The 14,513-nt window shown below is 38.0% G+C and overlaps 1 protein-coding gene and 1 long non-coding RNA gene across 2 annotated transcripts in view; one reads left to right on the top strand and one right to left on the bottom strand.

The window, feature by feature from the left end:
* Window positions 1–14,513, bottom strand: part of LOC311296478 — a 152,141-nt gene that overhangs the window by 43,644 nt on the left and 93,984 nt on the right. The gene's annotated exons all lie outside the window — the stretch shown is intronic.
* LOC311295150 (uncharacterized protein) overlaps window positions 1,120–14,513 on the top strand; it is a 38,362-nt gene continuing 24,968 nt past the window's right edge. The window contains exons 1-3 of the mRNA XM_084416361.1: window positions 1,120–1,978; window positions 7,285–7,407; window positions 11,675–13,609. Coding sequence (XP_084272487.1) covers window positions 1,161–1,978; window positions 7,285–7,407; window positions 11,675–13,609 — 2,876 coding nt within the window. The 5' untranslated portion in view covers window positions 1,120–1,160. The remainder of the gene's footprint in view (window positions 1,979–7,284; window positions 7,408–11,674; window positions 13,610–14,513) is intronic.

Raw genomic sequence — 14,513 nt, 5'->3', positions numbered from 1 at the left:
AGACCATCTCTGGCTGTGCCATCACCACAGTGCAACAGTGAACAGAGACTATGAGATTAATATCCCGTCTAAAGTATTGCGGCCATGGATCAAAAAATAGTTAAATAATTTGAGTGACTTCAACTCCCCTCTTCGATTGATTGGCTAGAGGAGGAGCTGTCAAGCTAGAACTAGTGGACCAATGGTGACGCTTAAGCCCACCCTAATTTACATGAAACTCGAACTGCAACATTTGGAAAAGCAAGCGCAGAACATGGAAAGAAGAGCGAAGAGAAAAACAAGCACAAGTATACAAAAAAAATAAATATGAGCAGAAAATGCAAGACAGCACAAAGTGCTTTTTTTTTTTTCAGTTTGTGCAATATATTTTTACAAAATTTGATTCACGCTTATTATTTTTTGATCCGTGACCGCTGTACAAACTTTAGATGGGATTTTGATCCCATAAGAGACCCCTCTCAAACAGTGTCGCGCTGTGTTCCGAACGTTATAAGCGACATACAACTTCCTATAATTTCGCACTCAATTTACCTCTGCTCTAGTGCCTCTTGTTCTTTGGTACTCTGCTTGCACTGTCTTGCACATTATCTTATGTGTTCTGTGCTATTTGCACAATATCTACTTGCACAATTATGCCTAGAATCATATACTACTTATGTAGTTGCCTTGCTGTTTTAAATAACAACTTGATCCTTTTATTATAGATTATGTTGCACTAATTGTTATATATCGATACTGTTTATTCTATTGCCCAGAAAACTTGTATTTTATTTATAATTTTATTCCCTTGTGTATTTAATGTGTAATTTGTGTAATTTCATGTGTAACTTTTTGTTGTCTTGCACCTCGCTTTATCTTGGCCAGGTCGCCGTTTCAATTGAGAACGTGTTCTCTACGTGCTCACCTGGTTAAATAAAGGTTCATAATAATAATAATAATAATAATAATACACCGGTATTGCGGTATATTAAAAATTCATATCATAACAAAAATAAAAACCGGTATTTGGTATGAACTGGTATACCACCCAGTATCTAATAAAACCCAAGAAATTCATTTTAATTTAATTGTCAAAATTCAATGTATTATTCTTGTTTTTTCTTGCCACATACAGGCCTGAAATCAAATCTGTCTTCTAGGAAGAAGAGTGTGAAACCTAAATGAGTGTGAATGAGGAGAAAGAGAAGGAGGCGTCTGTTCACTCTCCGAGAGCAGCATCTCCAGTATCCAGCTGTGTGTCCATGAAGAGTAACAGCTCCATGTATCATCCCCCTGTGTTCAGTGATGGACCATCTTCAGGATTCAGCTGTGTGTCTATGAAGAGTAACCAGTCCATGAATCATCCCCCTGTGTTCAGTGATGAACCATCTTCAGGATTCAGCAGTGTGTCTATGAAGAGTAACAACTCCATGTATCATCCCCCTGTGTTCAGTGATGGACCATCTTCAGGATTCAGCAGTGTGTCTATGAAGAGTAACAACTCCATGTATCATCCCCCTGTGTTCAGTGATGGACCATCTTCAGGATTCAGCTGTGTGTCTATGAAGAGTAACAACTCCATGTATCATCCCCCTGATCTCAGTGATGGACCATCTTCAGGATTCAGCTGTGTGTCTATGAAGAGTAACCAGTCCATGAATCATCCCCCTGTGTTCAGTGATGAACCATCTTCAGGATTCAGCTGTGTGTCTATGAAGAGTAACCAGTCCATGAATCATCCCCCTGTGTTCAGTGATGGACCATCTTCAGGATTCAGCAGTGTGTCTATGAAGAGTAACAACTCCATGTATCATCCCCCTGTGTTCAGTGATGGACCATCTTCAGGATTCAGCTGTGTGTCTATGAAGAGTAACCAGTCCATGAATCATCCCCCTGTGTTCAGTGATGAACCATCTCCAGGATTCAGCTGTGTGTTTATGAAGAGTAACAACACCATGTTTCATCCCCCTGTGTTCAGTGATGAACCCCCTGACTCTGTGTGAGTATCAGAATCAGAATCAGAATCAGAAAGAGCTTTATTGCCAAGTGTGCTTGCACCCACAAGGAATTTTTCTTGGTACTGAAGCTTCCAGTGCACATATACAAATACAAATACAACAAGAACATAGTAATACAAATTCTAAGAATAAAAATATATAAAAAATAAATAAAAATAGTATAAAAGTAAAAAAGTAGGGTCACAGTTGGGTTTAGTCTGAATAAACATTTACAGATTATGAACATATTTACAGTATTTTGAGTAGTATGAATAATATAAATATAAATATCACCTGAATTAGAGAATATTACACTAGACAGTGGGAGTCTAGCGCATGTTACAGATTATAAACATATTTACAGTATTTTGAGTAGTATGAATAATATAGATATAAATATCACCTGAGTTTATTGCACTAGACAGTGGGAGTATTGCACTTACAGGCATATGCTTTGGGGGGGCATGTTAAGTGTTCAGAAGGGAAATGGCCTGTGGAAAGAAACTGTTCCTGTGCCTGGAAGTTCTTGTGGCCAGTGATATCTTGTGGAAGTTCTTGTGGCCAGTGATATCTCTAACAGATATCATTCATATCTGTTAGAGCTGCACGATTCTGAATAAACAACTGTAAAAACAAAACATGTAATTTACTAGAGGTTCTGACAACCTGGGGGGGGGGTACATTTCTGAGTAAAAAGCTTTTCTAATGTGACAAACTATAGAGCGGGGCTTGGCTTCTGATAAAAATTCAACCAATAACTAGGGCTGGTCCGAATACCATTTTTTGAGCTTCAAAGCTTCGGTAGTAATGAACATCGAATATTCGAAGCTTTGGAGAGAGGGGGGCTGAACATATTCTTCTCTCTAATAAAGGCAGTATTCTCTATGTGTCTGCCTGTCCGTTTGCATTTTGATTATTTCAAGAACCGTTCATCCAATCGACTTCACAAGAGAGTGCAGTGTCGCATTTGGTGCAATATAGATAGACACGCGAGACGCGACACGTTCAGAATGAATAAACTTTTAATAAACTACAGAACAGCGTGAGCGGGAAGCGGCGCACCTCACGCGGGCAGGGCTTAATGCTCCGAGAACGGACACTGCACTAGTGATATTAAACACATCTTCCCCATGAACAACACAAAGTAAATACACTCACACGAAACACACACACTCACAGGTCTGTTAACTTAAGCAATACTTTTAATAAGGTAGTCTTAATATTTTTCTGACTAACAAATTACTGACACAGTAAAGAGTAGATTAGATTTAAATAAAGAAAAAAACTAATTTAAATAAAGAAAAAAACGAAATTGAAATAAAGAAAAACTAAATTGAAATAAAGAAAAAAATGAAATTTCAATAAAGAAAAACAAAATTTAAATAAAGAAAAACTAAATTTAACTAAAGAAAAAAAACTAAATTTAAATAAAGAAAAAACGTCAATGACATTGTGGAAAATAGAATGATAGAAAAAGCAACGCAGCTTAACCCAAAACACAAGCTCAGGCATGCACTTCTGTCTATACAAACTCTGCTGTTCTGCGCTCTAGCCAGAGAATACTCCCGTTGCAGGAGCACTTTAGTAGGCCAAGAAGCAGCAAATAACGAGGTTGGGTTCCTTCAACTGTCTGTCCTATTAAAAGTGGCTAGGCTATATAAGATAGTTGTAAAAAAAGAGTATTGTATTTCGTCAGATTGTATAGTGTTGAACATATTCAAGCGCGACTGAGAACTGTTTTGAGGGGGATGCCAGGTGTGCAAAACCCCCCCCCAAAAAAACCCTGAATATTCGAATGTCAAATTTTCAAATGGATTACCAACCCACCGAACGAATATTCGAATATTCGAGTCCAGCCCTACCAATAACCAGGGTATTTTGATGAATGGAAACAGGGTATTGGGATCTGGCTGGTGGTTGGCTATAGACCTCGGTCAGGGTAGATGCCATATTGAATGTTAGGTTGACATAAAACGAGGTTGTGACGTTCAGTGTGTATAAAGATCATAGATCAAAATAGGAAGATGTTTTGTCAGCGGAACAATTGTACAAATACGCATTGATTCTTATTAAAGCTACCAAGTTATTCGGTCAAGAGCAGCAGTAGCCGTGTTTCCGTTAAGTTCCATCAAAGTTTTTTCGCTCGCATGAGGTGGTTTTTCAGGCAATTCGAAAAAGGAATATTTCGCAAAACTGCAATGGAAACAGTTTTTTCGCATTTACAGTCACCTGGTGTAACGCCATCATTTCGCAGTAGTTTTTTATCAACATTGAGAAAATATCGCAAAAGTTTTGCGCAAATCTATAATGGAAACACGGCTAGTAAGTGTGTTTCTCTTTTCTATCTTTTGTCGTTTGATTTAATGGCACCAGGGGTTATTAGGCTGCTGTCACTTTAAGACCTGATGGACAGATCTGATATGACACTGTATATTTCCCCAACTGTTTTCTTTCACCTAAGACATAACCGACTGTGTTTACATTAATACGAAACGTGATGGTGATTTTTGATACATTTTTGTGTGTATTTGATCGTGTAGAAGCACAATAAGATGCATGTGCTTCAGTTCTCTTTCGCGTCTTATTGTGCTTGAACAATTTAACATTGATTGAATGTTTAAACTGCCTAGACTTAAAATCACATGTAAATAGATTTTTTGTAACGATGCAGTACTGACACAATCGGGCCAGTGAGATTTCCATTCTGTCCCGAATGTATTTCACTGACAGCGCTGGACTCGGTTGCACTCGGAAACTTTGTTCGAGTCCCAAAGGCAAAAAGCATCCGAGTCCGTGACAAGTGCAAGTCTGTTAAAAGTTTTATAAAGTTCAAACATTATTAAAGGCAAGTGAACACTCAGTATTAAAATAACAAATAAACAAAAAATTACAAGCATAGATAAATACATAGTAAAAAGATAAATAAAATAAATTTTTAAAGCTACAAAAGTCTTTTGTGGTTTAACATTAATGACACAGAGACTGCAGCAGGTATTTTAGACTTCTGTTGCTTTAATGCACTGATCCAATATAATCAGGGCTTGACATTAACTTTTTTGCTCACTAGCCAATGTGGCTAGTGGTTTTCCAAAGTTACTAGCCACACAGCATTTTTACTAGCCACATTTTTGTTGTTGTGAAATTACCTGATAAAAGTTGACTATGGCGTGCTAAAATTTACTTGAACTAGATTTACAACCCATTTAAATGTAAAACCACTGTACACAACCAAATCAAGACTACATAACTATCATTAGCTCTGATAAGATTGTGTGTAAAGCTTTTTTTTTTAAAATAAAACACATAGCTCCACCGGCATACGACGTACCTCCAGCAGGGCAGCTAGCTGTCTCTTCGTTTGTGTTGTCGTCACTAGAGCGCAAGCGCAAGGCAACACTGTGTGCATGTACTCATTAGGGCTGTCAAAATTGCTCAAAAATGACGTTCGAATATTCCCTCTAAAAAAAACACATAAAACCCTGCGTCCCAATGTGAATACTATCCACCCTATCTGCCCTAAATAGTATTGACAATTAATAATGTCACACTATTTAGGATGGATAGTATGCATAGCCTATATTCGAACTATTCGAACATCTGGTTGCGCATTTTGTCAATTACGCGCATTACGTCAATAACAGGACACATTAATACAAAGAGACATAACTACTTAGGTAGTTTATTTAAGTTTAAACATAGGCTATTTGACAACGTATTATACCTACACAAAAACAAGTAAATCAAATGGCCAAGACCGCAGACCTCACTCTCGCTCACTCGCACTCGCAGGCACTCTCTCTCTCTCGCCCTCACCCTCATGCTCATGCTCATGCTGCGTTCACACAATAAAGCGTCTGGCGCGAGTGATTTTGATGTTAAGTCAATGTAAAGACGCGTTTACGCGCGTCTGGTGGTCTTGCGGCGTCACGCTCTCTGCGCATAACGGTTTAAATGAACAACAACTATACGCAAATGTTGAGTGCTGATCAAGAGTTTTGTGCAAGCAATTTAAGGTCGCGACTCTTATATAGCAGGCTTCATTCAGCGATTGAAATAAATGTTATTAACATTAATTGAAGTTTTACAGTATATAGAACCGACATTGAACGCTCCGAGCTGGCTGTGCTAAACATGAACTTTTCCTTGACATGAAACGGCAAATAATCAAACCAGTGGAAGCCTGCAGTGCATGAAACTGCTGTATCTAACCTACCTTATTCATGCAATATCTATTCAGTCAGAAACATTACTAAAGTGTAGCCTACTGTAGGCCTACTGTTTAACGCTAACGCTTCTTCCTGTTACCTGTCCCTGACCCCTCAGGCAGCGCGCCCACTCGCAAAACAGACAGCCGCGCCTCTGCTACCGCGGGCGTTTTCCCACATTCGAATATTCATTTTCACCTTCAAAATTCTTTTTTAAAAAACTATTCGAATATATATTCGAATTTAGAATATTAGTTGACAGCCCTAATACGCATGGGAGTTCAGTTGTAGTGTCACACTTATTTCAGATGCCTTTTGAAAAGACTACAATTATTCAACCCGCCAAAGTGGCTAGTTGGAGTTACTGTGTTACCCGCCACGCGCAAAATCCACCCGCATTTGGCGGGTTGGCGGGTGTTAATGTCAAGCCCTGAATATAATGATACACATCTGTTTTCTTTCTAACTTCTTTCCCACTTAAAACACAACCCACTGTATTTATGTGGATACTCTACGAGTTTTTTTAGATAATTTTGTGTGTGTCTCCCTTAAAGTGCGAGGAGACGTGAAAGAGAACTGAATTTGGTGTTCACGCGCTATCTGAGACGTGCTCTCTGTGTGCGCGCTTCAGGAGTGTGAGCATTGAAACCGCATGAGTGCCGAATTTAATTCTATTTTGCATCTTCTTGCACTCAAAATTGCTTGGATGTTTAAATTGCCAGGACTTAAACACTTGCAAATGATAAACTGGTTATTATTTTAAGTTAAGCCACGAATCGCATGCATGCAGAACTGTGGGGCCTTGTCTGTATCAACTACAATCTGTCACACCCCTATCCATGATGTAGCTACGTCACCATGAAACATATTTGCATAATGCCCGCATGCTGGATACTTTGGCTCACTCTGAAAAAGAAAAGTCAGGAAGAGACATGGGCTTACAAAGGCAAAGCAATTGAAGAATTAGTGGTTAAATTTGTCCTCAACATTACAACCACAACCTTTTGTTTATAGCTCTTAAATTGCATTAATAGCAAATAGGTAAATGTGGTATATTTTTCTGGCTTCAGAAATGATCTGAAATATGTCTCTCTTTTCCTCAGTATCATCAGCAGGAAGAGAAAGATGGCAGCATCTCCAGAATCCAGATGTGTGTCAAAGCAGAGTAACAGATCCATGATTCACCCCAATGATCTCTGTAATGAAGCCGTGCCCTTTGACCCTGTGTGAGTATATTCATCTACACTTAAAAATGAATTAATTACTCTTACATCATTTAATTTAGGAATGTTTTTAAACTCGATTTAATTTACTTTGGGTCAACACAATTTAGTTGGATTACATCAACTTTTTATTAGGTTTGTCAAACTAAATCTTCTTACATCATTCAATTTTATTTTGTTGAGGCTATTAAATTTAATCAATTTACTATTATTTAATTGTCTTAGTTTGGTCCAACTTAATTTGTTGTATTAATTTACTAATATTTAATTAATTGACTTATATTGGTCTAATTTGAAGATCTAGTATAACTGTAATTAAATTGAAATTTTTAGGAATTATGTAATGTTTATTACTTTAGAATAAATAATACAGAAAAAAAGTGTCCTGTTGCATGAAGCTATCTGAACAAACTCTTGAGTTTCAGAGCAGGTTTAGAGTTGACAATTCCAGATAAATCTAACCTGGTTTAGATCAAGTTTAGAAGTCTCACAAACCTCTGTATCAAACCTGAGTTTAAACTGGAGAAAGTTTATACTGAGTTTGCGATTAACTCTGAAGTGTGTGCCCCTGAAAGTGTCACGTGGAACATGGAGAGCACCAGTTTGATTCACTTCTCGCAAGAGAGACGGCGCAATTCACTTCTCTTCCGAAGATTAAGAGATCATTTTGAAAATTATGATGACATTAAAAGCGTTTATAAGGCATGAATAAACATTTCTGCTGCAGAGAGAGTTTGAGAAGCAGCTGAAAGAAAATATCTGACTATATCAATACATGATGTGAATCAAAGAAATATGCCTAATAATCAGCCTATAGGTTCACAAAGAGCTCAAATAAATACACATTAGCATTATATATGAATACATGTATTATATTAATTTAAAAGGAAAGTTTAATATTACTTGTCAATTAATATAATAATTATATGAATATACTATATGAAGTAATTATATTTCATACAATATAAATATAGTCTAATAAATAATTGGCAAAAATGATCAGTTTTGTCTCTAATGTTTGTTCACTATAAACTGCTTTAATTTGGAGCGAGAGATACAGGGGGAGTGGCTTTATCGCATCAGATACTTGAGACAAATTTTTCGTTTAAAAGCATAATTAGGATGGAAACGCCACTTTTAAGTTTGACCGTATTTTCGTTTTAGGTTAAATGCCTTGTCAAGTCAAGTCACCTTTATTTATATAGCGCTTTTTACAATACAGAATGTATTAAAGCAGCTTCACATTGATAAAATGAAAATAATACAACAAAGTTTGTTTCTTGAAGAAAATTGCATCATTGTCCACCCTAAATAGGCAGATCAGTAATATCGTTGAATATTAAATGTCCCCAACTAAGCAAGCCAAAAGCCAAGGCAACAGTGGCAAGGAACCAAAACTCCATCAGGTGACAGAATGGAGAAAAAAACCTTGGGAGAACCCAGGCTCAGTCGGGGGCCAGTTCTCCTCTGGCCAACGAGCGAACAGTGTATGATTATGATCCAGGCAGCGTTACAGGTCAGAAGTCAGATTGGTCGTGTCGATGAGGCCGGCACTTCAGGGATGCCTCATGGTTGGGTCCACGTGCAGATCCACCATCTAATCTGGATACAGCCGGAGTCCACCTCACTTCAGAAACGGAGAGACTGGTTGACACTTCAGTACTGCGTTGTTGTCGCGTCCAGGCGCAGGTCCTTCATCTGATCTGGATACGGCCTGGATCCGGCGGACTGCGGTAAACCTCATTATAAGCAGAGAGACTGATATTAACATGGACGCCATTCTTCTTATGATGTAACGAGTACATCAGGATTCATGGGAAGTGTTCCCGGTTCCGGCTGGCCTAATCTATGCAGCCTAATATGGAATTATAAAAGTCTATAATGTATTATGTGAATGCTAGGTCAAAGAGATGTGTTTTTAGTCTAGCTTTGAACTGACAGAGTGTGTCTGCTTCCCGGACAATGGTAGGAAGACTGTTCCAGAGTTTTGGTGCTAAATAGGAAAAGGATCTACCGCCAGCAGTCGATTTTGATATTCTAGGTATTATCAACTGGCCGGAATTTTGAGATCGCAATAGACGTGAAGGACTATAAAGCGCTAAGAGGTCGCTCAAGTACTGCGGGGCTAAACCATTTAGTGCTTTGTAAGTAATCTGCAATATTTTAAAATGTATATGATGTTTAATAGGGAGCCAGTGCAGTGTTGACAGAACCGGGCTAATATGGTCATACTTCCTGGTTCTGGTAAGAATTCGAGCTGCTGCGTTTTGAACTAGCTGTAATATTTTTTTTTTATTATTATTATTCTTTTTTTTTATTTTTTTTAAGCGTGCAGGGCAACCACCCAGTAGAGCATTATATTTCAATCTAGCCTTGAGGTCATGAACGCATGAACTAATTGTTCCGCATTTGTCAATGAGAGCATATGACGTAATTTAGATATATTTTTAAGATGGAAAAATGCGGTTTTACAGATACTAGACACGTGACTTTCAAATGAATGATTGGTATCAAAGAGCGCACCCAGGTTCCTAACCGACGACGAAGACTTAACAGAGCAGCCATCAAGTGTTAGAGACAGTATTCTAGGTTATTACGTGAGGAAGTTTTTTTTTATCCAATAATTAGAATATCTGTTTTTTCAGAATTCAGTTGTAGGAAATTACTAGTCATCCATTTTTTTTATATCAGCTATGCATTCCGTTAATTTTGTGAATTGGTAAGTTTCGTCAGAGCGTGAAGAAATATAGAGCTGTGTAAATGGGAGAAAATAGGGCACTTTTATGATAGCATCAAAAATCGCTATTTTTAAAACACTAAGAAGGTTCGATACAACATGAAACTCTGCTTGAAGTATCACCAGGGGCTCTACACATGAACTCGAGCATCGAGAGTATTGTTTGTGTACACAGAGTTTACTAAAAAGAAAGATTTGGAACAACTCACTGTGTTTCCGTCCGTCAGCATTTTGTCAGTCAAAAATAATCGATAGTTTTATTTTTTAATAGTTTTGTTTTTTGATGCTTTCGAAAATACGGTCAAACATAAAAGTGGCGTCTGCATTCTAATTATGCTTTTAAGTGAAAGTTTGGTGAACGAATCGTCAGGCACTTTAGTCAGAATCAGACAGGATACTTCAGTCGGTTCACTAATGCATCGGCGCTGGCTGAATTGAACGTTTGTTCATGCGGCTTGTGAGTAGAACAAAATAGTAAAGTAAAGTACTTACAATTATGTACTGTATACCGCTGAGTTTGAGTTACAACTCTTATCACCCGATTTCTGAGATTTCATGCACCGATTACAGAAGGACATCTGCTATGCATCATGGATGAAGTGTGTATATATATATATATATATTTTGAAGAATTACTTATTGATATAACTTTTATTTATTATTAAGACCCTATTTAATAAACTTTGTGTAATTTTATAGAAGTGTCTCTTTATAATAAACCCATATAAGTGAGCAGAGACATCTAGACAAGTACCTGACACTGATATTAAAATGGGCAGTCTTTGCAGTTTCCACGATTTGGCTCTAAATATCAGTTTTATAAAAAATTTTGTCAGATACCATCTATGTTGAAATGAAAGGATGCAAATGAGGAGAAGCGTTTGTAAAATACAAAGTCAGCAATCATTGACATTCGCATTTGACAGTATTAGATTTCTCAGAGGACCGTTCAGTTTGCCGAAAAACAGTAGGTAATTTTCCATTGAATTTTTTGGAAAGTTGTGTGAGAAAAACACAGATCAAAATGATCTGATATGATCAAAATCACAAAGTACATCTGTGAAACACAAATTTCTCTAACGTCCCCCTGGAAAACTAGTCCTGTCCGAATAGGGCTAAAGACACATTTACACATTTACTCAGTGGAAAGTTTTATATGTATCAATATATAGCCATACATGGCCAATGGAAATATTGCAGTATATTGAAAAATATAAGCACTAGTTCCCCATATATGGAAATGTAATATATCGCATTATATTTTGTAGTATATTGCCATATATTTTTGTTCTGTAAGGGGGGAGACGTACAAATTGTGCAATATTGGAGGGGAACAGAACCTTGAGGAACTTTATGTCAGGAAATCAACTGGCCACAATAGATTTATTATATGTAAAATAGGTTTATTAAACACTCCTTTATCGTAGTGGTTGTGGTATGATTTTAAACAACATCTTTCAATATTAAAAATATTTAAATATTTTCTCTATTTTGATAAATGTCTTTTCTGTTTGTCTCTCAATGTGTTTCCAGTGGTGGGAGAGCTGACCAGATCAGATATGTGTCCTGTCAGACCAGCACATCCTCCTCCTGTCAGGAACCCTTCAGTCATCATGACACAGAAGCAGCCCTGCAGCTCGATTCTCACCAGCCAGTGCATGATGATCTTCAGAGAGTCAAAGACCAGCACAAAACCAGCATGAAGAACAGATATGAGAGGGTTTTTGAGGGAATCAAACTACAAGAGAATCAGACCCTCCTGAACAGGATTTACACACAGCTGTACATCATAGAGGGAGAGAGTGAAGGAGTGAATGAAGAGCATGAGGTGCTACAGATGGAGAAAAGTTACAAGACACTCCAAGACACTCCAATCCACTGCAATGACATCTTTGATCCTTCATCTGAACCTGGATATGAGGAGAGGAGAAGAGAGAAGAAAGACAAAATCAAGACTGTTCTTACTAAAGGCATCGCTGGAATTGGAAAAACTGTCTCTGTGCAGAAGTTCATTCTGGACTGGGCCGAGGGAAGAGCCAATCAGGATGTAGATTTCATGTTTGTGCTTCCATTTAGAGAGCTGAACTTGATTAAAGATCATCAGTACAGTCTTCACAGACTTCTGCTGGACTTTCATCCTGAACAAGATTTGGACTCAAAGATGTATGATGAATGTACAGTTGTGTTCATCTTTGATGGTCTGGATGAAAGCAGATTGAAACTGATGTTTTCAGACAGTGAGAAAGTTTCTGATGTAAATGAGACTTCATCTGTGGGTGTGTTGATGTCAAACCTCATGAAAGGAGATCTGCTTCCCTCTGCTCTCATCTGGATCACCACCAGACCAGCAGCAGCCAATCAGATCCCATCTAACTACATCAACCGTGTGACAGAAATTCAGGGATTCAATGACCCTCAAAAGGAGGAATATTTCAGGAAGAGAATCAGTGATGAGGATCAAGCCAGCAGAATCATCTCACACATCAGAAGAGCAAGAAGCCTCCACATCATGTGCCACATACCCGTCTTCTGCTGGATCTCAGCCACTGTGCTTCAGAACATCCTGAAACAAAATCTCAGTGCAGAAATCCCTCAAACTCTGACTGAAATGTACATCCACTTCCTCCTCATTCAAACTCATATGAGGAACCAGAAGTATGAAGAGAGAGATCCAGAGAAACTCCTGCAGTCCAACAGAGACGTGATTGTGAAACTTGCTGAACTGGCTTTCAATCAGCTGATGAAGGGCAATGTGATGTTCTATGAGGAGGACCTGATTGAGAGCGGCATAGACGTCACTGACGCCTCAGTGTATTCTGGGATTTGCACTGAGATCTTCAGAGAGGAATCTGTGATTTATCACAGGAAGGTTTACAGCTTTGTACATCTGAGCTTTCAGGAGTTTTTTGCAGCACTGTATGTGTTTTTCTGCTATTTACACAAGAAGAGTGAAGTTCTGAAAGAGTTCCTCACAGGAAAGTCCAGAACTCAGTGTGAGAATGTTCCTCTGGATGATCTCCTGAAGGGAGTAATGAACAAAGCCTTGATGAGTAAAAATGGACACCTGGATCTTTTACTTCGATTCCTTCATGGCATCTCACTGGAGTCCAACCAGAGACTCTTACAGGATGTGCTGATTCACACAGAGAACAACCCAGAGAGCATCAAGAAAATAATCCAGAACCTCAAACGAGGTCAAAAAAACAATGTCAGTCCTGAAAGATGGATGAATCTGTCACTCTGCATGATTGAGATGAAGGATCATTCTGTTGTTAAAGAAATGCAGGCATTTTTAAACTCTGAAACAAAAAGAAAAAGTCTTTCTCTTGCACAATGCTCAACATTGGCAAACATGATCCTGATGTCAGAGGAGGTGATGGATGAGCTAGACTTCATGAAGTACAACTTCAAATCAAAAGAGGGTAAATTGAGACTGGTCCCTGCTGTGAGGAACTGCAGAAAAGCTCTGTGAGTGTGAAAATATAAACACATTACAGAATGAACATAGTGGTATATTGAGTTTGTACAAGATATTTATTTATTTTTATAAACTATATAAAATGAAACACCTTTTATATTGATATACATTAGATTGATATTACGAGCACATCTGAAAAATACCAGAGGACACAGAGTGAGCTGCTGCAGGAAAAATACAAAATCCAATTTGTCCTATATGAGACATGCTTTATCTTATGAGTTATTTTGAACCTTAATAGTAAATGCATATAGTGTAACACAGCTTGCCCCTTCAGATGCTCTGACAGATACTTGTGCTGTTTAAAGGTGCCATGTGTAAAAATTGAGGTAAAAATATCCAAAAAATGAGCTACACACATCAAAAGAATGAGAAGAAATAAGGGCGATTATGTCATTAAAAAAATGTCACGTTATAGTGCTGCAGAGATATCAACCTGAATTAGCATGCTAAATTACTAGCCACGGCCCGACAGGTGTCATAATACCAGTTTCGGCCATGGGAGGCGGTATGCGGGCAACATAACCACCAGCCAAACTGCAATACACGAATAACTCGCACGGCTTGTGGGCGTACTTGAACCTGATGTCAAATACTCTCTATAGCTCTTTTTTCTTGCCAACTACGTGACCTATATTATGGTCATTAAATGGCTTTCCTGAGGTAAATCTGACATAATTGTTCTCCAACTATGTTATTGACCTCTTCACGCTGATAAAAAAACACTGATTGGTCGATATTATGTATGAGGAATACATTTCGGTAAGTTGTACTGTATCTTTCAACAGTGTTCGTGTTTTTTTACTATTAGCTAGTAGAGATGATCGGTTCACGTGCGCTAGGGATCTGTCGTGTAACATTTACAAGCGCCAAAACGGTATTTATTGTTTGAAT

Source organism: Rutilus rutilus (genome assembly GCF_951802725.1).
Source record: "Rutilus rutilus genome assembly, chromosome: 1".
NCBI classification, from domain to species: Eukaryota; Metazoa; Chordata; class Actinopteri; order Cypriniformes; family Leuciscidae; genus Rutilus; species Rutilus rutilus.
Note: the sequence above shows the minus strand (reverse complement) of the source record. Positions and strands in the feature narration are given on the sequence as shown.